This window comes from Marmota marmota, unplaced genomic scaffold (assembly GCF_001458135.2).
Source record: "Marmota marmota marmota unplaced genomic scaffold, marMar, whole genome shotgun sequence".
NCBI lineage: Eukaryota > Metazoa > Chordata > Mammalia > Rodentia > Sciuridae > Marmota > Marmota marmota.
The window spans coordinates 43466828-43490973 of record NW_026000174.1 but is presented as its reverse complement, the minus strand read 5'-3'; the positions used below and the strand labels follow the sequence as shown (position 1 = coordinate 43490973).

The window sequence follows — 24146 nt, the reverse complement described above, 5'->3', positions numbered from 1 at the left end:
TCCTTCTCCTTTTCCTCCTCCTCTCAGACCCAGGGCCTTACACCTGCTAGGCAAGTGCTCTGCCACTGAGTTACACCCCCAGATTTTTTAGATTTTTTTTTGTAGTTGTAAATGGACAGAATGCCTTTATTTTATTTTATATGGTGCTAAGGATTGAACCCAGTGCCTTGCACATGCTAGGCAAATGCTCTGCCACTGAGCTACAGCCCTAGCCTGAGCTTTTCTTTTAAAAAAAAAATCTTAAAACTTTTTCTTTTCTCAACTATTTGTTATTTTGACTTGTTTTGACTTTAGAGGAGAAGGGGTTTTATTTTTGTTTGTTTATGTGTTTTGGATTGACTTTTTGTTTTGGCCCTTTTTTTTTTCATATTACTCCTTCTCTCCTCTCTTTCCCCTTCAATAGCCAAATTAGCTAATTCTTTATCTTGTTATTTATTCTTTTTCTTTTATTTTTTACTCCCCCTTTTTTATAGCCATTACTTGTTACCTGTCCCTGTTGTATCTCTTTGTATCTTTTGAATATTTTAAACTTTATTTTACCTTCATATACTATTTTCTTTTCTCTTAATTAACTGTAATTTTGCTATATTTAAGAACAATTTAGTTTATATAATTACTACCCTCAGTTTTCATGTTGTTGCAGTTGTTAGTACCGGGGAGGGCATAGTTGACACCTGCTCTGTACTTTAATGCTAGATCTAGTTCACAGTTATTTGTTGTTTTTGCTGTTATTAAATAGTAACCCCACCATTTCTTTTGGTAATTAATGGTGTATATCCCGTAGAAAGCATCAGAGGACAGTTATTCTAATGCTGATGTTGATCACTACTGTGTTTGCTATTGCTTGTTTTCCCCTTTTCTGAGAGGGGCTGGGAAGCATCTGGTGTACTACAAGTCTACACCATAGAGACTCACCCTTGGAATCCACTCCTCCAGCAAAATCAGAGAAAGATTTCAAAAAGATGGCTTAGAAAAACCCACAGTGAGAGCTGAATCGTGAATCACACTGACAATGAGTTACAAAGTACTAATAGTTCTGAATCATTGGATGGTCTTGATGTTTGCAGATGAATTCCTATATTTGAATTATCTCCAAACAAGGGAAAAAGTCAAACTTGTATCTCAAACACAAAGGACTATAAACAGGATGCCTAAAAGGCTCCATCTGATGATCAGCAAGGATTTAATTATAATTATAATTTGATTAAGAAGAATGGTATGACTGTAAAAGGAGCAAACTGTTGGGAAAGCATCAAAGATTTTCCTGGATACCTTTTTTGGAACTTATACCTCCACCTCATTCAGTCAGTAAGAAAATCTTTTGCATTTCAATAAGAAAACACAACATTTTCATAACTGTCCCTATTCAGGATGACTCAAATTCAGATGCTATAGAACCACCACCTCCTGCCATAGTACCTGCTCACTATCATCCTGACTATCCAGGGTCAACCAGTGGTATGGCATCCTGTTATGGTTTGGATGTGGGGTGTCACCCAAAAGCTCATGTGTGAAAAAATGCAAGAAGGTTTAGAGAAGCAATGATTGGGTTATGAGAGCCTTAACCTAACCTGTGAATTAATCCTCTGATAGGGATTAACTGGTAACTGAAGTGGTAGAGTGTGGCTGGAGGACATGGGTCATTGGGAGCATGCCTTTGGGGTATATATTTTGTATTTGGCAAGTGGAATTTCTCTCTCTACTTACTGATCAACTGCTTCTCTGTACCACATTCTGCCATACTGTCCTGCCTTATCCTAAACCCTGACAAATGGAGCTGGCTGTCTATGGACAGAGGCCTCTGAGACTGTGAGACACCCCCAAAACTTTTCCTCCTCTAAAATTGTTCTTGTCAGGTCTTTTAAGCCACAGCAGTGAAAAACTTGACTAAAACACATCCTCACCATATTATGCCTCCACAGCAACATTATTTACCACTTCTACCTCCTCAACCACCAATAAGCCATCCAGTGCCACATCTTCCCCAGGCTACAGGTACTCCTCATTTGGTATTTAGCCAGGCTCTACCTTCACCAGTGACCTCTGCTCCACCACCAATAACCCCCTGTCACTGCATATATCATTGCCTAGATGCCAACATATATGAAATTATCCTCCTCCAGACACTCCCCCACCTCAACATTGTGTCCAACATGTAACTGCACCCCTCCTCACCATTATAATTCTAATCCTTTACTCCAGTTTACTGAAGATCAAGGAACTCTGAGCCCTCCATTTGCAGAACTAGAGGAAATGAGTCCTGGTATATGCCCAGCACAAAGAGAGCCACCTCCTCCTTCATGAATTCAGTGTCTGCCTTCTCAAACCCCACTTCCTGGACCACATCATCCAGATCAGACAAGATATAAACCTTATTACTAGTATTTTGAACTGAAGATAGAAGGAGGAATAAAACTTATGTATAGTCAAATTTTAAATTAAGTTTTGATTGTTTTGGGAAAGAAAAGTACCTCTAAGTGAGGTAGCTATAAAACACATTGGGTCTTGTCTCTCAAAAGGGTTTTATATCTTGACTTTAGGATTGATTTCAAGTACTATGTAGTACAGATAAGTGGCTCAGTTCAGCACAGCTATATTTTAACACCTTTGTTCCCCAGGTGGTAAACTGACCCAGAACATTTGTTAAAAAGAAAAAAAACTGAAAATTTTTTTTTCATTGTTTCACTTTCAAAAGTATTGCTTTAGTTAAACTCAATGTTTAACTTGTGGTACATCCACAAATGATATCAATAAAGACCTTTTGACCTAAATGATACTATAAGTCAAATGGACCTAATAAACATATATTTTTGGGAGAATATTTCTCCCAACAACAGCTGAGTATGCTTTCTCCTTAGCAGCTCATGAAGTCTTTTCCAAAATAAACCATATTTTAGGACACAAAGCAAGTCTTAGCAAATATAAAAAAATTGATATTCCTTGTATCTTATTAGATTATAATGGATCAAAATTAGAAATCAACATCAAGAAAACATATATAAACCACAAAAACACATGGAGATTGAACAGTACTCTTTTAAATGATGAATGGCTCATCAAAGAAATGAGAAGAGAAATTTTAAAATTTCTAAAATTGAGAACAGTGATATAATATACCAAAACCTCTGGGACACTCTGAAGATGGTAGGGAGAGGTAAGTTTATAGCATTAAATTCCCACATTAAAATAAAAAAACCTCAAAAAGACCCCAAATAAGCAAATAAACAATTTAATGCTCCATCTCAAGGCCCTAGCAAACAAGAAAAAACTATTTCCAAAACCAGTAGAAGATGGAATAATTTTAAGATCAAAGCTTAATAAAATGGAAAATAAAAAACAATACAAAGAATCAGTGTACCAAAAGTTGGTTTTAGGAATGATAAACAAGATTGATAGCCCCCTAGCAAAACTAACCAAAAGAATGAGAGAGAAGACCCAAATCAACAAAACTGGAGATGAAAAAGGAGATATCACCACAGACACTTCTGAAATCCAGAGGATTATTACAGACTATTTTGAAAATTTAAGTTTTAACAAATTAGAAAAGCTAGAATATATTGATAAATTTCTAGACACATATGACCTACCCATATTGATATAGAAAATGGAAACAGACCAATTTCAAGCAATGAGATCAAAGCAGTAATTAAAAGCCTTCCAACAAAGCAGAGTCCATGACCAGATGTATTCTCAGCTGAGTTCTAACAGACCTTTAAAGAAGAACTTACTGCAGCCCTCCTCAAAATATTTCATTAAGAAGGAAGGGAACACTCCTAAACTAATTCTATGAAGCCAGTATTACCCTGACACTAAAATCAGAAAAAGAGACATCAAAGAAGGAGAACTACCAATACCTCTCATGAACAAGATGCAAAAATTCTTAATCAAGTATTAGCAAACCACATAAAAAAGATTATATAGCATGACCAAGTTGGAACCATCCCAGGGATGTATGGTTAGTTTAAATTAATAAGTCAACAAATGTAATTCATTGCATAAACAGAATCAAGGACAAAAATCATATGATCATCTCAATAGATGCAGAAAAGTCCTTTGACAAAAATTTAGCATCTAGTCATGTTAAAAACACTGGAGAAACTGTGAATAGAAGGAACTTAACATCATAAAGACTATGTATGTTAAACAAAAGTCAGCATTATACTGAATAGAGAAAAATTGAAAGCATTTCCTCTAATCAGGAACAAGATAAGGATGTTTACTCTCACCACTCCTATTCAGTATAGTTTTAGAAACTCTAGCAACCAGTCAAGAGAAGGAAATTAAAGGGATGCAAATAGGAAAAGAAGTCAAACTATCTCCATTGCTGATGACATGATTCTATACCTAGAAAACTTGAAAAACTCCAAAAGACCTCTACATCTGATAAACAAATTCAGCAAAGTAGCAGGATACAAGATCAATATTCAAAACCAACAGTTTTCTTATACTTCTGTAATGAATCTGTCAAATTCTCCATATTTGCAGAAGAAGGCAAAATAGTTGATTGGCCCCCTTTCTAAATCCTATATTCCACCAATCACCTACATGGACATATCAAGCCCATAAAATTCCCTAGACAACAGACATCCATTGGCATCCCTCTCTTGGCACCCCTCCCTCTTTGGGAATTCTGCTTTCTTTCTTTATATTGCTCTAATAAATCCTGTTCCTTTACTTTTACCCTTGTGTCCATAGATTTCATTCTTTGAATTTTTAAGACAGGGAACCCACCTGACATCCATGCTCTGTGTTACTCCATGTTATAGTAGTTGTTTATACTATGTATATTTGTACATTTTCCCTCTTTTCTTGAGTGATCTTTTGATAGGACAGTGTCTGTACAATAGTATTTAAGACTCTAGAAGTCACACGTTTGCATATACCAATATGAAAAAATGGTGAGAAAAAAATTATTATTAGACTATGTAGATTTTACTAAGCCAGCAGCCAAGAATATCCAAGTAAAAGCAAGAGGACAAAGGACATCCCCAATCACAAACAAATTTCAGTCTGTTATTAGACTCATATCACAGAGTGGCCAAGAATAGAGAGTAATATTAATGATAAGGACTTTGGAAATATCATGATTAAGAAATAATATGTTTACTTATTTAAGGTTTTAAATTGTTACCAAAGAGGAAATAAAACATTTGGGAAAATAAAGAACAAAACCCTGCAAAACTAGGCATTGCAATCTGATTATCTGAATTCGGTGTCAGCAAGCTTTTTCTGTAAAGAGTGTATGGTAGATATTTCAGGTTTTGTGGACCCTGTGATCTCTTTCATAGCCACTTAACTCTGTTGTTACAGTGTGAAAGCAGCCATGTTCTGTATTTAAAAGAATGAAAGTGTTAGCCGGGCGTGGTGGCACATACCTGTAATCCCAGCAGCACTGGAGGCTGAGACAAGCGGATCATGAGTTTAAAGCCAGCATCAGCCACAGCAAGGCGCTAAGCAACTCAGTGAGACCCTGTCTCTAATATAAAATACAAAATTGGGCTGGGGATGTGGCTCAGTGGTTGAGTGTTCCTGAGTTCAATCCCTGGTACCCTGCCCAGGCTCCAAAAAAAAAAAAAAAAAGAATAAATGAGTCTGTATTCCAATAACACTATTTATGGCACTGAAATTTAAATTTTATACAATTTTCAGATGGTTTGAAGTATTGCTATTCTTTTGATTTTTTTTTCTTTTTAGCTATTTGAAAGTGTAGACTTACGATAGCCACCTCCTCAAGAAGCATTACAACACTGAAAATTGTTAACCATTTGAAATTGGGATTCCTACTGAGGTTGGAAACCCTAATTCTGTCCAAAAGCATGGGCTTCTTCAAAGGCATAACTGCTGTTAATGTTAACTCACTTACCTCTTGACTTTTGGCAAGCTTTTGCTGAAAGTTCTGTCATCTGGACGGATTTTAATTCTGGTAAGGAGTCATAAGATAGGTCAGTTGAGACTGCTGTGCTGTGTCCTGTCTGATATTTTTCCCATTTTTCTTTAAAAAAATGACCTATTCACAAATGAGATTAAACTTCAATTTAGGGAGGGTTTCTAATAGATCAGTTTGTACCACAGTCATTGCTCAAGAGACTAGATTGTCATTTTGCCTTTGGATAGCAGAAGAATAGCAGCAGACTACTACTATGACTACTACTACTTCTTCTTCTTCTTCTTTTTTTAAAAACACATTTTCTCTATTGGCAACATTTATAAGAAAGAGCTAAGAGAGAGATTTTCTCTAGTAATTCACTGATTATCAAAATATTTCTTGAAAGAAAGTTTGCCAGACAATTTGTTTTATATCACTACGTTAGCGTATTTGAATTTTTTTCTCCATTAAGACATAAAAACATTTAAAACCTGTTTTCTGGTAATCCAAGATGGCAGGCTAGAAGGAGGATGGATTTTGTGTTGTTTTGTGACTAAGATTCTAGTAGTGGGAATACTGTTTCTCTGCAAGTTACTAGAGAACCCCCAACAGCTACACCCATGCAGGAATCCCACTGCTTCTCCCACACAGGATACCCAGCCACTGTCTACACGTGAGACCTCCAGCTGCCACTCCCTTGTGGACCTCATCTACCAATGTGAAGCTCCCCCAGTTGCCTTCATCTTGGGACACTGAAATCACTTCCATAGTCCCCTACATGTGGTAGCTTTCACCTGGAGACATAGGATAGGGACTAGAGATAGCCGCCAGCCACAACACTGCTCACCACAGAGCTGCATCTCTGAACACACCACCCAGTGCCACCACCCAACCTAACCCCACCTGACACCCCATCTCGGAAAGCAGCCTCCATCTTGGGACACCTTTATATCTATCTTTAGTTGGGGCAACTCTCAGCTTGGGGCCTAGAAGCAGTATCAAAGTAACTATAGTCCCCACTTCCTCCCTCTCCCCCATAGCTACTAACCCAGAACCATGCTTGCAGTTACAGGGCAGGTCCATAGCAAAACCTGGCCTGAACTGCCCAATACAAAACAGCTCTCCTCACAGGTGCACAGCCCCCAGAGCACAGATCACAAGACCTCTGGAGAGAGAGGTTCCTGATTGGGAAGTAGGAATGGGGGAATGAGTGAGATATACAGATTAGAGACCAGGGATTGTGAGGTCTACAGGTGATATAAGGATATAAGATCAGGCACCCACATCATACTAACACACCCCAAAGGAGATCCTTGGAGTGCAATCTCCCAGTGGGACCTGTAAGTGCTATACCCGACCTCCCTAGGAGCTCTGCCCCCAAGACCAATCCTCCTACCCTAATAACTTTCACCATCCTAAGGGTGGAGATACCAGCAAACAGCAGACAACTCCACCTATTGGATGAGAAGGGAAGTAGGAAAGATAATGAACTCCAACAAAATCAATCCTTATATTTTCCTTTGAGATTTTTTTTTTAGTTGTCATTGAATCTTTATTTATATGTGGTGCTGAGATTTAACCCTGTGCCTCTCACATTCTAGGCAAGTGCTCTATCAGTGAGCCATGACCTCAGCCCCTTTGAGATTTTTTCTCCCTTCTTTTCACTCTCTCTCTTCTTCTACCCTCACATCTCCAACATTTGTGAAACAAAGTATGTTTTCATGAATTAAGCTACTGAGGTCTGGGATGTCTGATTAGTATATTACAGTTGTGTTGTATATTCTTTTATCTCCTATTTTTACATTTTTATTTTTCTTAATTTTTATGAGTTTTTTTTGTAATCTCTCTTGTCTTCCCACTGGTCTCCCCCAAATCACTTTCTCTCTTTTCTTCTGCTACTAGCTAACTTCTTTAGATACCTTTTTCAGGCTTCCTAAGATTTAATAACTCTATATCCTCACCTCCTACCTCCTTAATATCTCATCCTACATCCCACCTCTGGTTCTCTCTTTGTCCACCATCAGAAACTGTAGACACTTTTGCAAACCTACTGTTTATATTGTGGATAATAATTGAACTCTCCATTTCTGCATATTGTGACAAAACCATAAACATCTTAATATCAGCTAATTGGTTTAAGGCTGTATATTGTTTGTATTGGGGTCTGTTAATATTATTTTCCCCCTTAAAGGGGAGGTATTTGAACCCTGCAGGGACACTATAAGCCTATAGGGTAAAAACTGTAACACCTCGGATCCACAGTGCCTAAAGGGAAGACACAGGAACAACATGAAAAAACAAGGGTAGAGAGTGCCCCAAACAAACCAAGGTACTACATGATTAGAATCCATGGGCAGCACAACAAAACAAATGACAGAGAAGGAGTTCAGGATGTACATAATTAAAATGTTCTGTGAATTAATGGATGATATAAAAGAGCAAATACAGGCAGAAAAAGGTTATTTCAATAAAGAGCTACATAAGCAAATATAGGAAGCAAAAGATTATTTCAATAAGGAGATAGAGGTTCTGAAAACAAACAAACAAACAGAAATCCTTGAAATGAAAGAAACAATAAACCAAATTAAAAACTCAATAGCATCACCAACAGATTAGATCACTTGGAAGACAGAATCTCAGAAAATGAAGACAAAATATATAATCTTGAAAAGAATGTTGACTACACAGTGAAGATGGTAAGAAACCATGAGCAGAACATTCAAGAATTATGGGATAACATAAAAAGGCAGAACTTAAGAATAATTGGGTTAGAGGTGGGCATAGAGTTCCAAACCAAAGGAATGAACAATCTAGTCAATGAAATAATATCTGAAAATTTTCCAAACATGAATAAAGGATTGGAAAACTAAATACAAAAGGCTTACAGGACACCAAATGTACAATTTCACAACAGATATCCACACCAAGGCACATTATCCTGAAAATGCCTAGCATACAGAATAAGGAGAGAATTTCAAAAGCCGCAAGAGAAAGGAATCAGATTACATAGGGGGGAAACCAATTAGGGTATATGCAGATTTTTCAACACAGACCCTGAAGGTTAGAAGATCCTGGAACAGCATATATTAAGCTCTGAAAGAAAATGGGTGCCAACCAAGAATCTTATATTCAGCAAAATTAAGCTTTAGATTTAATGATGAAATAAAAATCTTCCAAGAAAAACAAAACTAAAAGAATTTACAACTTGAAAGCCTGCACTACAGAATATCCTCAGCAAATCCACAAAGAGGAAATGAAAAACAACAATGAAAATCAGCAAAGGGAGGTTTTACACTAAAGGAAAAACCAATAAAAGGAGAAACCAAGTCAAGTTAAATTACCAAAAATAGACAAAAATGACTGGGAATATAAATCATGTCTCAATAATAACCCTGAATGTTAATGGCCTAAACTCACCAATCAAAAAACATAGACTGGCAGATAGTTTTAAAAAAAAGACTCAACAATATACTGCCTTCAAGAGACTCATCTCATAGGAAAAGACATCTGCAGACTGAAGGTGAAAGTTGGGAAAAAACATACCACTCACATGTTCTGTGGAAACAAGCAGGGGTTTCCATTCTTAGATCAAATAAAGTAGACTTCAAGCCAAAGTTAATCAAAAGGGATAAAGAAGGATATTACATACTGCTTAAGGAACCATATATCAACAAGACATAATAATTATAAGTATATATGCCCCAAACAATGGAGTGTCTACATTCATCAAGCAAACTCTTCTCAAGTTCAAGGGTCAAATATATACAACACAGTAATTCTGGGTGACTTTAACCACCTCTCTCACCACTGGATAGACCATCCAAACAAAAGCTGAACAAAGAAACTATAGAATTTAATTAGGGCAGAAGGGAGGGAGGGGAAGGGAGAAGGTATGGAGTTAGAAATGATGGTGGAATGTGATGGACATTATTATCCAAAGTACATGCATAAAGACACGAATTGGTGTGAATATATTTTGTATACAACCGGAGAGATGAAAAATTGTGCTCTATATGTGTAGTAAGAATTGTAATGCATTCAGCTGTCAGATATAAATAAAAAATTAATAAAAAGAAGAAAAAACAAAACATTAACTTAGACTTAACTGACATATATAGAATATTTCATCCTTCAATGAACAAATACCCTTTCTTCTCAGCAGCACATAGATCCTTCTTGAAAATAAACCATATACTATGCCACAAAGCAACTCTTAGCAAATATAAAAAAGTAGAGATACTACCTTGCATTTCATCAGATCATAATGGAATGAAATTAGAAATAAATAAATGAAATAATAAATAAATAAATGCTACTCAAACACCTGGATATGCTACTGAATGGACAATGGGTTGCAAAAGACATCAAGGAGGAGATTAAAAAAATTCTTAGAGGTAAATGAGAACACAGATACAACATATTGAAATTTCTGGGACACTATGAAAGCATTACTAAAAGGAAAATTTATTGGAGTTCATTCCTAAAAGAAAAAGTCAACAGGGGCTGGAGATGTGGCTCAAGCGGTAGCGCGCTCGCCTGGCATGCGTGCGGCCCGGGTTCGATCCTCAGCACCACATACAAACAAGGATGTTGTGTCCGCCGAGAACTAAAAAATAAATATTAAAAAAAAAAAAATTAAAAAAAAAAAAAAAGTCAACAAATAAGTAACTTAACATTACATCTCAAAGCCCTAGAAAAAGAAGGACAAATCAACACCAAAAGTAGAATAAGACAGGAAGAATCAATGAAATTGAAACAAAAGAAGCAATTGAAAAAAATTGACAAAATAAAAAGTTGGTTCTTTGAAAAAATAAATAAAATCGACAGACCCTTAGCCATGCTAATGAAGAGAAGGAGAGAGAAAACTCAGATTACTAACATCGATGATGAAAAAGGAAATATCATGACAGACACTACAAAAATACAGAAGACTATTAGAAATTATTTTGAAAACCATTACCCAATAAAATAGAAAATATCAAGGGTAGTGACAAATTTCTAAAGTTATATGATTTGCCCAATCTGAATCAGGATGATATACACAAGTTAAACAGATCAATTTCAAGCAATGAAACAGAAGATGCCATCAGAAGCCTAAGAAAAGCCAGGACCAGATGGATACACAATGGAGTTCTATAAGACCTTTAAAGAAGAACTAATGCCAATACTCTTCAAATTATTTCATGAAATAGAAAAAGAGGGAATACTTCCAAACTCATTCTGTGAGGCCAGTATCACCCTGATTCCAAAACCAGGCAAAGACACATCAAAGAAAGAAAACTTCAGACCAATATCTCTAATGAACATAGATGCAAAAATTCTCAATAAAATTCTGGAAAATCAAATACAAAAACTTATCAAAAAAGATAGTGTACCACGATCAAGTGGGATTCACCCCAGGGATGCAAGGTTATTTCAACATATGGCAATCAATAAATGTAATTCATCACATCAATAGACTTAAAAGATAAGAATCATATGATCATCTCAATAGATGCAGAAAAAGTATTCAACAAAATACAGCACCCCTTCAAGTTCAAAACACTAGAAAAACTAGGGATAACAGGAACATGTGTCAACACTTTAAAGCTATCTATGCTAAGTCCCAGGCCAACATCATTCTAAATGGAGAAAAATTGAAAGCATTCCCTCTAAAAACTGGAACAAGACAGGGATGCACTCTTTTACCACTTCTGTTTAACATAGTTCTTAAGACACTGGCTGGAACAATTAGACAGATGAAAGAAATCAAAGGGAAACAGGAAAAGAAGAGCTCAAACTAGCACTATTTGCCGAAGGTATTATTCTATACTTAGAAGACCCAAAAAAATTCCACCAGAAAACTTGTAGAACTAGTAAATGAATTCAGCAAAGTAGTAGGATATAAAACCAATACTCATAAATCAAAGGCATTTCTGTATATCAGTGATAAATCCTCTGAAAGGAAAACAAGTAAAACTTCCCCATTTATAATAGCCTCAAAAAAATTAGGACTTAACCTAACAAAAGAGGTGCAAGACCTCTATAATGGAAACTACAGAATGCTAAATAAAGAAATTAAAGAAGACCTTACAGGATGGAAAGATCTCCCTTGTTCTTGGATAGGCAGAATTAATATTGTCAAAATGATGATACTACCAAAAGCATTATACAGATTTAATGTAATTCCACTCAAAATCCCAATGACATTCCTCATAGAAATAGAAAAAGCAGTCATGACATTCATCTGGAAAAATAAGAGACCCAGAATAGCTAAAGCAATTTTTAGCAAGAAGAGTGAAGCAGGTGAAATCACTATACCAGATCTTAAACTATACTACAGAGCCATAGTAGACCAATGGTACAGAATAGAGGATATAGAGACTAACCCACATAATTACATTTTATTAGACAAAGGCACCAAAAATATACATTGGAGAAAAGATAGTCTCTTCAAAAATGGTGCTGGGAAAACTGGAAATCCGTATGCAACAAAAATGAAATTAAACCCCTATCTCTCCCTCTGCACAAAACTCAAAATGGATTAAGGACTTAGGAATTAAACCAGAGACCCTGCATCTAGTAGAAGAAAAAGTAGGCCCAAATCTTCATCATGTGGGATTAGTCCCCTACTTCCTTAATAAGACTCCTATAGCACAAGAATTAAAATCAAGAATTAATAAATGTGATGGATTCAAATGAAAAAGCTTCTTCTCAGCAAAAGAAATAATCTGTGAGGTGAATAGAGAGCCTACAGCTTGGGAGCAAATTTTTACCACTTGCACATCAAATAGAGCACTAATCTGTAGGGTATATAAAGAACTCAAAAAGCTAAACACCAAAAAAAAAAAACCAAATAACCTAATCAACAAATGAGCCAAGGAACTAAGCAGACACTTCTCAGAAGGTGATATACAGTCAATCAACAAATATATGAAAGAATGTTCAACATTTCTCTAACAATTAGAGAAATGCAAATCAAAACTACTCTAAGATTTCATCTCATTCCAATCAGAATGCCAGCTATTAAGAATATAAACAACAATAACTGTTGGCGAGGATGTGGGGGGAAAAAGGCACACTTATACATTGCTGGTGGAACTATAAAATGGTGCAGCCAATATGGAAAGTAGAATGGAGATTCAGAAAACTGGGAATGAAAATACCTTTTGACCCAGGTATCCCACTCTTCACTCTATACCCAAAGGACGTAAAAACAGCATACCACAGGGACACAGCCACATCAATGCTTATAGCAGCACAATTCACAATAGCTAAACAAATGGAAAAAGAAATCGTGGGCTATATACACAATGGAATATTACTCAGCATTAAAAGAGAATAAAATCATGGCAATTACAGGTAAATGGATAGAGTTGGAGAAGTAAGCCAGTCCCCAAAAAACCAAAGGCCGAATGTTTTCTCTAATGTGATTGCTGATCCATAATGGGGGTTGAGTGGGGAGCATGGGAGGAATGGAGGAACTTTAGATAGGGCAAAGGGGAGGGAGGAGAAGGGAGTGGGCATGGGAGTGGGAAAGATGATGGAATGAGATGGGCATCATTACCCTAGGTACATATATGAAGACATGAATGGTGTGACTCTACTTTGTGTATAATCAGAGACATGAAAAATTATGCTCTATATGTGTACTATGAATTGAAATGCATTCTGCTGTCATGTATAACAAATTAGAATAATAAATTTTAAAAACCTGTTTTCCATTAAAATCCTTAGTTTTGTTGTATGTAAAATATCATATACATATATATGAATGTATTCATATATGTATACACACATATATGTGAATAATGTGTAAAAGTAAGATGTGGTATCATAAAGGAGAAAATAATATTTCTCATTTGGGGGTTCAAAGGTAACATTTACAAGGTGGAATAGGGTGAATATCAGGGATCAGAAATGCCCATTATATGAGTAACTCCTATAAATCTTTAATATTTAGAGAAATATCTCTTTGTAAGTTTGAGGATAAAGTGAGAAATTGATTTCCTCCCAAAACAATATCATTGATTTGCCTACTTGATATATTTCCTTTTTTTTCTGGTCTGTAGATTGATCTTGGACACTCTACCAACTAAACAACACCCTCAGCCCTTTTTATTTTTTTTTTTTTGAGATAGGGTCTTGTTAAGTTGCCCAGGCTGATTTCAAATTTGAGATCCTCCTGGCTCAACCTCCCAAGTGGCTGGGATTATAGGTGTGTGTCACTGTACTTGGCTTATCTAAAGGTTTTCTAAATCTGTTTCCTAGGCAGTTGGAAATTTTCTAAGTAATTTTTGCTTCACATTTGTCATCTGGGAATATGAACCAATTAATGTAGATCTGGGAAAGGCAGTGTTATTTTTTAAAAAATTAACTTTGGAAACTTAAATATTTTAAAGTAATTAGGAAGTTCATAAAAACAAAAGGCATAAAATAAAAATTTTATCACAGTATAATACATGGCTCAGTATTAAATAATAATTACAGAGTCATAACCATGCAGATATTGACTATTGATTTCAGGCATAATTTTGATATAACTGTTGGAAGACTAGGAGAAAATGTGGGGTAATAGTTATATAATAAAGCTAAACTTGCAACACAACAGGAGGTCAAAGAAAAAAATTTAAAATTGCCAAGTCAATGCATTATGTAGAAATTGTGAAGTAAATAAGAAAAGTGGTTGCCACTTAGACATATTTTTTAAATGATGAGAATTATTGATTTTTATAAAAATAGAAGAAAATGTTAAAATTAGGACAAAACATATAACTCCACCAAAGGAGGGAGCAAGAAACGGACCATATATGTGCATTTTTTTAAAAAAAGGTCCTGAGATAGCTTTGGTTATGCAAAAGAAAAGAAAAGAAAAAAAGTTATTTCAGTTACTTTCAAGTCATATATGTTGCCATGTGAATGTTTGTGCTTAGATAATAAAATTGATTTCTCTGGAAATCCTAAGACCATAGTCTATTTGTGTACTAGAATTTTTAATTTTAATATCTTTGGTTAAAAGGTATTTTCTTGAAGAAAGATTTGGAGCCAGGCATTCCAGAGTCTAAAAATTTTAAAACAATGTGTTTTTATTGTGAAGAAGGAAGTGGAAGTAAAATTTTTACATAATGATTCCATGAGGAAAAAAACACATAAAATTGGTTTAAAGTTGCATTTCAAGAGGATAAAAATGCAATGTGTTTAAATTAAGCTGTGGACCAAATTAAGATTTAAGCAGATGAGGTTATAAGAATTTATGTTTTGACTTCTCATAATTTTTTAAATAGGAAACTCTTCAGAGTCAAAAGGAAGCATTAGTGAAGCAACACAAAGAAGCAATGGAAATTTTTAAAAAGCAGGTATTTTAGACACTATAATGCACTTCCTCCCTTTTGCATGAATAGGAAGGCAGGGTTTTCTCCAGACTCCTGGAAGACAAGAAGGAGAAAAGGGTATTATGAGGAGTAATAATTGAATAGCTACTTTAAATCATGACTGATAATAAAGAGTGTTTGGGAAAAATATTTTCAGAGATGGAGATGTATTTTCATTTCTTCTAAATAATTTAGGTGAATGATGTGCATGTATTCTTATTTCTTTTCCTTTTCCTCTTTCTTTGGTTAGAGTATCTTGGAATCTTACCTTTTCCACTTTCCTCCTTTACTAAAGTCAGTCATAATACTGGCTGAGATGCAAATAAGGAGATATAAAGGATGAGAGGTGATTACCATGCACAGAATCCTCCATAAATTCAACCAACTTAAAGTAACTAATGAAATAAATAAGAAAAAAAAACCAAAAGAAAAATATTTTAAAGGAATGAATAGCAGCACTTTTTCAGTTAATTTGAATTCTTAGGTCTTCTTGACTGCTTCGAATTTCTCTTCAGTCCGTAGCTAGAAAATATTAGTTTAAAAAAATATGCTCATTCAAAATAAATTAGCCTTTTATCCCACTATCTTCATTTGTACTTCCTTTTCCTTCCTTCCTTTGTTGTCTTCATCTTTATGCAGTGTCTGTTTAGAAAAAGAAATGTACCTAAAGAATAAACCTATAAAAGCTATATCACTAGTGTGTTATGGTTATTGATGATTTACACATTAGTTTGAATTTGTTTAAACAAATAATGAACTTTATTCCTTCAATCTGAAATAGGTCTCATCAAATTTATGAGAATTTTAATTGAAGGGTATGGAAGCAGAAGCCAAAAAAGTATCTTAGTATTCTCTAGGAGATAACAAATAGAACAAATGTACATCTCTGCTATCACAAGGGACTTGGAAAAGAAAAGAACACACAGTTATCTGAAGATTAGGGAGAAAGTGCTCTTGAGTTTCCACTGGGGTGGGACCCAAGGTCTTAAGCACGCTAGGCAAGTACTGAGCAGAATCCCCGGCCTTATGTTTGTTTTAAATAAATAATTCTTGAATGTAAGGAGTATGGAAGAGATAAGAACGTTTCAAAGAAAAAATTTATTTTTTGACAATTTTGCTAAGTATCCTTGTGCTACTTAGAATATTTCTTTTTTTAAATTTTTATTCTAATTTGTTATATATGACAGCAGAATGCATTATAATTCATATTATACATATAGAGCACAATTTTTCATATCTCTGGTTGTATACAAAGTATATTCACATCTTTTATGTTTTCATGCATGTACTTAGGGTCATGATGTCCATCTCATTCCACCATCTTTTTTACCTCCTTTCCCCCTCCCTTCATCACCCTCTCCTTTTCCCTGTCTAGAGTTTGTCTATTCCTCCCAACCCCAGTATGAATCAGCCTCCTTATATCAGAGAAAACATTCAGTATTTGGTTTTTTGGGATTGGCTAACTTCACTTAGCATTACCTTCTCCAACTCCGTCCATTTACCTGCAAATGCCATGATTTTATTATCTTTTATTGCTGAGTAATATAGAATATTTCATTATTGTCCTTTGATATGTGTTTTTCAGTTTTTTGTTTTAAAATGTCATTATTTTAAAAAGTCATCATTTCACTATCATATGCATTTAAAATTTTTCAGAGCACATATACTGTCTGCAAATAAAAATTGTAATGATTTCATAAAATTATACCTTCAGAAAAGTACACATGCTATTATTTAGAAGTAGATGATGGTATATTCAGACATTTAAGGAAATTTCTAAAGGGGAAAATGAAACTTTGAAGGGTTATTGATGTCTCTAAGTGAGATTAAATTGTTCACTTATTTTGTTGACTGTCTTTTCCTCTCTTTTTTATCTTTTTTTTTAATTGCCAATGGGCCTTTATTTTTACTTATTTTTATGTGGTGCTGAGAATCAAATCCACTGCCTCACACATGCTAGGCAAGCGCTCTACCTCTCAGCTACAACCCCAGCCCTCTCTTTTGTATCTTTATTATTTTATTTTCTAGATGTAAAAATGACATATTCATATTATATTAAATTCAAACAATACAGAAATATGAAATGTTTCTATAATCCTATTAACCAGCAGAAATTACTGTTACTGTTTTACTTATCTGGATCTTAATTTTAAAAATTATCAGTTGCAAATGAAGATGTATGCCTTGGAAGAAGAAAAGGTATTTATTAATTTTTAAAATAATTTAAAGCATATGTAAATGAATTAAATTTTCAGTTATTCACTATAGTAGAAAACAGCCTTGGTAATAAACTAATGGGGGAGAATGTTGATTGCTTAAAATCCTAGAAACAGAAAGAACCCAAATAATTACATTATTTGACCTCTGTCATTTTACAATTGAGAAGACTGAGGCTCAATGAAGATATAATGATTTGCTGTGGCAAAGTTGGGAATTTCAACCCCCAAATTAATGTTTCTTCCACTCTACTGCAATGTTCTAATGTTTTTAGTGCTTTTTCAATGTATTTATTTAGTGCTTTTTCAATGTTCTTTAAAACACATTGAAATGACTTGTACTTGAGTGCAGACCAACCTGGAAAGGAGAAGTGATTCCCAAATGTAGAAACTAACCAGGTGCTAGATATTTTCTCTAGCTGTTTGTTAGTTAATACATATTTTTATTATGCTTATGAGCATGCAGTTTGCTGTTTTAATAATTATAGCTGAGTATTTTTAGTAAAAAAATTTTAAATTTAAAAAAATTTCCCCATCCTTATATTCATAATATAATATAAATGTACCTGTACTTTATTAATTAGAATACAGTATCCACAGTTTTGCATCCACAGGTTCAACCAACTGCTGGTTGGAAATATCAGGAAAGAAAAAATTGAGTGTACTAGACATGTACAGATTTTTTTTCTTGTTTTCTATAAGCAGTACAGTATAACAAACATTTGCATTGTATTTACATTGTATTAGTATTATAAGTGATCTAGATTTAAGATATATAGGAGGACATGTGTAGGTTGTATGTGAATATGAACACTAGGCTTTTTTTTTTTTTTTTGGATAGGTTACATCCCAGCTGTTCTTTATTTTTTATTTTGAGACAGGGTCTTGCTAAGTTGCTTAGGGCCTCATTAAGTTGCTGAGGCTACCTTTGAACTTTCAAGCCTTCTGCCTCAGTGTCCTGAGTTGCTGGGATTATAGACATGTGCAATCATGCCAGGCTACTATTTTATTTTATTTAAGTGACTTGAGCATCCTTAGGTTTTGGTATTCATGTTGTTCTTGAAACCAACTCCTTGCATATTCTGTGAGATGATTGTATATTTATTCTAACTGCAAGAATTAAATAATTATATAGTATCTCAAAGTTCTATGAATATTCTCTTGATAAAATGATTAGTCATTATAATGAGATATTTCATTTTATGATCATTATAATCATGCAAAGGCCTTACTTTTTAATATTTTGAAGCCATTAGAAATATATTTTGTCATGCAGATACAACTTAAAAGCCTATGAAGTATTAGATTTAAATTACAAATTTTGGTTCTTGAGCTATTATATTTCCTCCTTTTATAATATTTACATTAGAAAGTATTAAAATATAGTTTTTTACTTAAAGGGAAAATATCAACTTGCTGCAGAAATAAAAGAAAAAGAAATAGAAGGATTGAAGGAAACATTAAAAGCATTACAGGTAAAGTAACAGTACTACTTAAAAATAATTTGCTATTTTATTGTTGTTTTTAGTAAAACATCATTAAACATGTAATTTAGCAAAGCAAAGCTGAAAATTCATACTATATATTTTACATAGTTTAGTACTTTATTTTCCCAAGAGACTTAAATTTCAAATTAGTATCTTTGCTTCATCATCTTTTATTTTTTAAAAATACTAAATTACTTTTACTATTTTTTTTCGTGTGTGTGTGTGTGTGTGTGTGTGTGTTTACTGAGGGTTGAACCTAGGGGAACATTACTACTAAACTACACCCCAGCCCTTTTTATTTTTTCGTTTTGGGAGAGGGTCTCACTAAGTTGCCATGGCTGGCCTTGAACTTGCAATCCTCCTGCCTCAGCTTCCCTTGTACCTGAGACTACAAATGTGTGCCACTGCACCCAGCTCACTATTTCTTATAGTAATAAAGCTAGAGTCTTTTAAAACACTTTTCACATGAGAAAAACAAGTAAGGTCCATATATTTTAATTTACCCATGGTCCTTAAAAGTTAAAATAGTGCTAATCGAATTTTTATCATGTGCTAATAAGTATTGTGCTTATTTTCTACAAATATAGGCTAGAAAACATCACCTTTGCTCTTATGTTGGTCACAGTCTCTTGGAAAATACAGAAATATTTAACTAAAGATAATACATTCAGTGTGTTTATTGAAGGTCTACTATGTGCCAGACATTTTTCTTAGCACCAAGGATATAGTGACGAGTAGAAAAAATAATAATTTCCCTTCTGGAACATCCAAAAAAATAAAATGAAGAGTGAATAAAGATCATTGGTAAAGGGTATATTCTCATGATTTCAAAATATTACCCTATAGATAACACTAATTACAAAGAGCAAAATATAAATTTTCACAGTGGAAGGATCCTGAAGTTCATCACCTTAACCAAGTGATCAAATGCAGCATTGTTAATAATATTATGTAGTAAGAGGCACAAAAATTTACTGATATAATATAAATATTTTTGGTACCAGGGATTGAACTCAGGGGAACTCAGCTACTGAGCCACATCACCAGGCCTTTTAGAGACAGGGTCCCACTGAGTTACTTAGCACCTTGCTGTTGCTGAGGCTGGCTTTGAACTCGCAGTCCTCCTGCCTCAGCCTCCCAAGCCACTGGGATTATAGGGATGTGTCACCGTCCGGGGCCAGTGTAATTACCCTTTTACCAAAAAATTAACCTGAATCTAATACTGGAGAAACAATGAAACAAACTCATAATGTGGGATATCCTATAATACAACTAACCTGGAATATTTAAAAAACTTCAGTGTCATAAAAAAAACTTAAAGAAAAAAAGAAGGGTGAACTATTTTTGATTAAAAAGAATAAAAACAGATGACAATGAAGTGCAATATATGAACCTTCATTGGATCCATGCTCAGGGAAAAATATAGCCATAAAAATTAAGGGGCAATTGGGGAAACTTGAATAGTACTATATGAGTTGATATTGAGTTGTTAATTTTCTTAGGTGTATTATTGGTATTATGGTTCTGCATGACAAAGTTTTTATTCTTAGACAATGCATGCTGAAGTATTTTAGTGTGAAGATTCCTGATGGCTGCAACTTATTTTCACATAGGTCAGGGAAAAATTATGTATGTATGAACACAAAGAAAGTATGGAAAATGTTAAAAGTTGGTGAATGTGGGAGAAGCTGGAGAAGATCATTCTTAGAAGAAAGACTTGGGAGGTTTATTTTTTAGTTTGTCTCCTTTATAATTTTTATAATAGTTGCTCTAGTGGCTAAAAATGTGTATTTATATATGTATATGTGTATTTGCTGCAGTCTACTTCTAGCAACATTTTACTATTTTAGGTGGTGTGTAGAAATCTTAACACCATTTAGATCCTTACCCTTCATGCTTCCTGATATATTGTCTTAATATTTCCTCTCTATACATTGAACATCATATCAGTGTTATAATTTTTTCTTTCAATAGTCAAATCTAGCCAATGAACTCCAAGATAAATATTTTTAAGAAAAAGAATTTTTATTTTTTATTCATTTTTTCTTTTTTTTAAAGAGAGAGAGATAATTTTTTAATATTTATTTTTATTTATTTTTTATTTTTTGTTTTCGGCAGACACAACATCTTTGTTTGTATGTGGTGCTGAGGATGGAACCTGGGGCATGCATGCCAGGCGAGCGCGCTACTGCTTGAGCCACATCCCCAGCCCAGAAAAAGAATTTTTAAAAGTCAAGGAGAAAAGAATAATCTGTTTACCTAGATTTTTCATTCTCTATTCTTTGTTCCAAGGTTCCCTCTATTTAATTTCTTTTATGTCTGAAGAAATTCTTTTAGCAGTTCTTTTACAACAAGTTTGCTGATAGCAGATTTTCTTAGTTTTCCTCATCTGAGAATTTCTTTATTTTGCCTTCATTCATGAAGAGTTTTTATCTGGATATAAAATTCCATAATAAAGCAAGAAAAAGTAATAAAAGGTATATCATTGGAAAGGAAAAAGCAAAACTGTTTTTGCAGACAAAATAGCCATCTTATAAAATCTGATACCACTTACAAAGAAGCTACTAAAACTAATGAGTGAGTTTAGCAAGGTCACAGGATACAAGGTCAACACATCCAAACCAATTGTATTTCAATTACAAAGCACAATCAAACTGAAAAGCAATTACAACACAGTTTATGGACAACATTAAAACGAAGAGAATACTTAGGGGAAAATTTAACAAGGTGCCATACTTGTACACTGAAAACTGTAAAACTGCCTAGAGAAAGTAAAGATCTAAATAAATGGTGAGATATAACATGATTATTATGAGTCAATATTTTGTTTTTTTGTGTATGTGGTGCTGGGGATTAGAACCCAGGGCTTTGTGCATGCAAGGCAGGAACTCTACCAACTGAGCTACATCCCCAGCCCTAGTCAATATTTTAAAGATGTTTGCCTTTCTTTTTCTGTGAAGTACTTTTTAATGACTGTTTTTCTTTTGTTTTGTTGGATTTTTTACTTCCTATTTCCATGAATTCCTTATATTTCTATGAAATAAACCTTCTTTGTCTATTATATGAGTTTCAAACAGTTTTTCTCAGCTATTTATCTTTTGATTTTGTTTTTTGTTTGACTTTTTGTTTAATTCTTGTCTTAAGTAAGATTTTCTTTTTGTTTTTATGGTTTTTGGAGCTTAAGACATGCAGGAAGGCCATTCACTACTCCAAGGTTATAAAGAATTTTCCCATGTTTTCTTGTATTACTCTGATGTGCTCAAATTTTACATTAGATATTTGATTTCTTGAAGTTTATCTTTGTCTGAGATATGTATCTAAGTTCATATTTTTCCAGATTATTATCCAATTGTTTTAACACTATTTAGATTCTCTTAATTTGAGATATTACACAATTTTTTAAACATTTATTTTTTAGTTGTAGGTGGACACAATACCTTTATTTTATTTTTATGTGGTGCTGAGGATCAAACCCAGTGCCTCATGCATGTTAGGTAAGAGCTTCTTCCTCTGAACCACAATCCCAGCCTTAGGCAATTATTAATATTGGATTTCTTTTGTTACATTGATATAACAAAGTAAAGAAAAATAAATTAAATCAACAAAGATCAATGAACTCCAAGATAAATATTTGTAAGAAAAATATGAGAATGGATTCTCTGTCTCAGAATGAATAAGCTAAAAGATATTTGTGATGTAGTAAATAATCCTTGTTGCAACAAAAGCAAAAGGTGATTATAATCTCAAGGGAAACCAGACAACTATATTAGAAAGATAAAAAGCAAATTAAAATTTGGAATGTTTTTGAGCAATGTATGGAATATAAAAAGAGACAAAGCATTTAGGTCCTGACCTTAATAAAATAATCCTTCAAGTAGCACACTAGACTTATAAAGAAGGAAATTTAATATTAACACATTGTTGAGAACTGCACCAAACAATATATACATTGACTGTAATAATGTAAATATTATTAGTTTCCATTTTTAGAATTAATCTATAAGCAAAGCATGGAAGACATAATTATGATTACAGAATAAAACTTAAATGTTTTTGAGATTTTCAATGTAAAAGTAACAGTGTGGCAGGAAGATGATGCTAATACCCAGCCATGTTCTTTCAAGTTGATGAAATCAGAGAGGTCCAAGTTTACTGTTTAAAGTTTATATAAAGTTTAATGACTCTTACCATACCTCAGATATACAATTCAAGATGATCCTAGTGGGTAAACTTTTTTCCTGCTTATTTGGAAAAATTTAAAAAAATCATTTCTTATAACTGAGAAAACAAATTACCATTTTAGCTGTTAGGAAAACAAAAAGCAACACCCAATGTTAAGTTTTCTTAGTGTCTTGAACTAAGCATAACTTGCCTCTTATTTTGCCTAATTTCTTTTTTCTTGGTAAATGTTTAAAAACTATTAAATCTTTTCTTACTAAAAAGTTGTCAGTAGTGTTACTTTTCACATTAGTACTTCATTCTTTTAGCATTCCTTCTTAAATTATTTCAGTTCCTGGCATGCCTACATATTTAATTATCTAAATAATGTAGAGAGTATTTTCAAAGCCAAAGAAATCCCTTCATATGATTGACCTTTATAAGGGTTGTAAGAATTTTTTTTTTTTTGCCTTATTCATAGTACTGGTAATATATAAGGTAACTCATGGTCTGCTAAACATGATACATTAGAATAATGAACATCTTTCTGATTCCCACTTCCCCTGCCCCCAAACTGAAGAAACTTAAGTTCCTGTTCAAGTAAGGAAGGATCTGATATAAATTCACTAGGCAGAGAAAAACTTTTTTGGGGGTGGCAGTCCTAATGATTGAACTCAGGCCCTGGAACATGATAAGAGCTCTACCACTGAGCTTGTCCCCTTAGGCATAGGTGGGGAGGCAACTCTTACTTTTCTTTCTCCCTTTGCCCTTCCATCTCTTTCCCTACTAAGTGCTAGGTACCAGAAATTTAAAAAAAATCAGATAGTGGCTTTTATTTTGGAGTGCATAATTAAGAGATTCTACTTACTGAATTCCAAAACAAATAGAAAACAAAAACCACATACCCCGAAATTGGAATTACTTTTGCTTTAATGGGAATGTATTCCATTTCTTGTGTGACACTTTGTTAATTGATTTCAGAGGGATGGTTTAAAGCAGGACAACCTTTCTACATCTCAAGTATGTGACTAAACTTTGCTTATAAAAATAATATGCCTAAAGAGCTAAG

General features: G+C 33.9%; 1 protein-coding gene across 1 annotated transcript in view; it reads left to right on the top strand.

Annotated features, from left to right (window-relative positions):
- The window catches only part of Ccdc73 (coiled-coil domain containing 73), a 123519-nt gene that overhangs the window by 26500 nt on the left and 72873 nt on the right, over nt 1-24146 (top strand). Inside the window, exons 3-5 of the mRNA XM_015504950.2 lie at nt 15130-15201; nt 17380-17415; nt 18833-18907. Coding sequence (XP_015360436.2) covers nt 15130-15201; nt 17380-17415; nt 18833-18907 — 183 coding nt within the window. The remainder of the gene's footprint in view (nt 1-15129; nt 15202-17379; nt 17416-18832; nt 18908-24146) is intronic.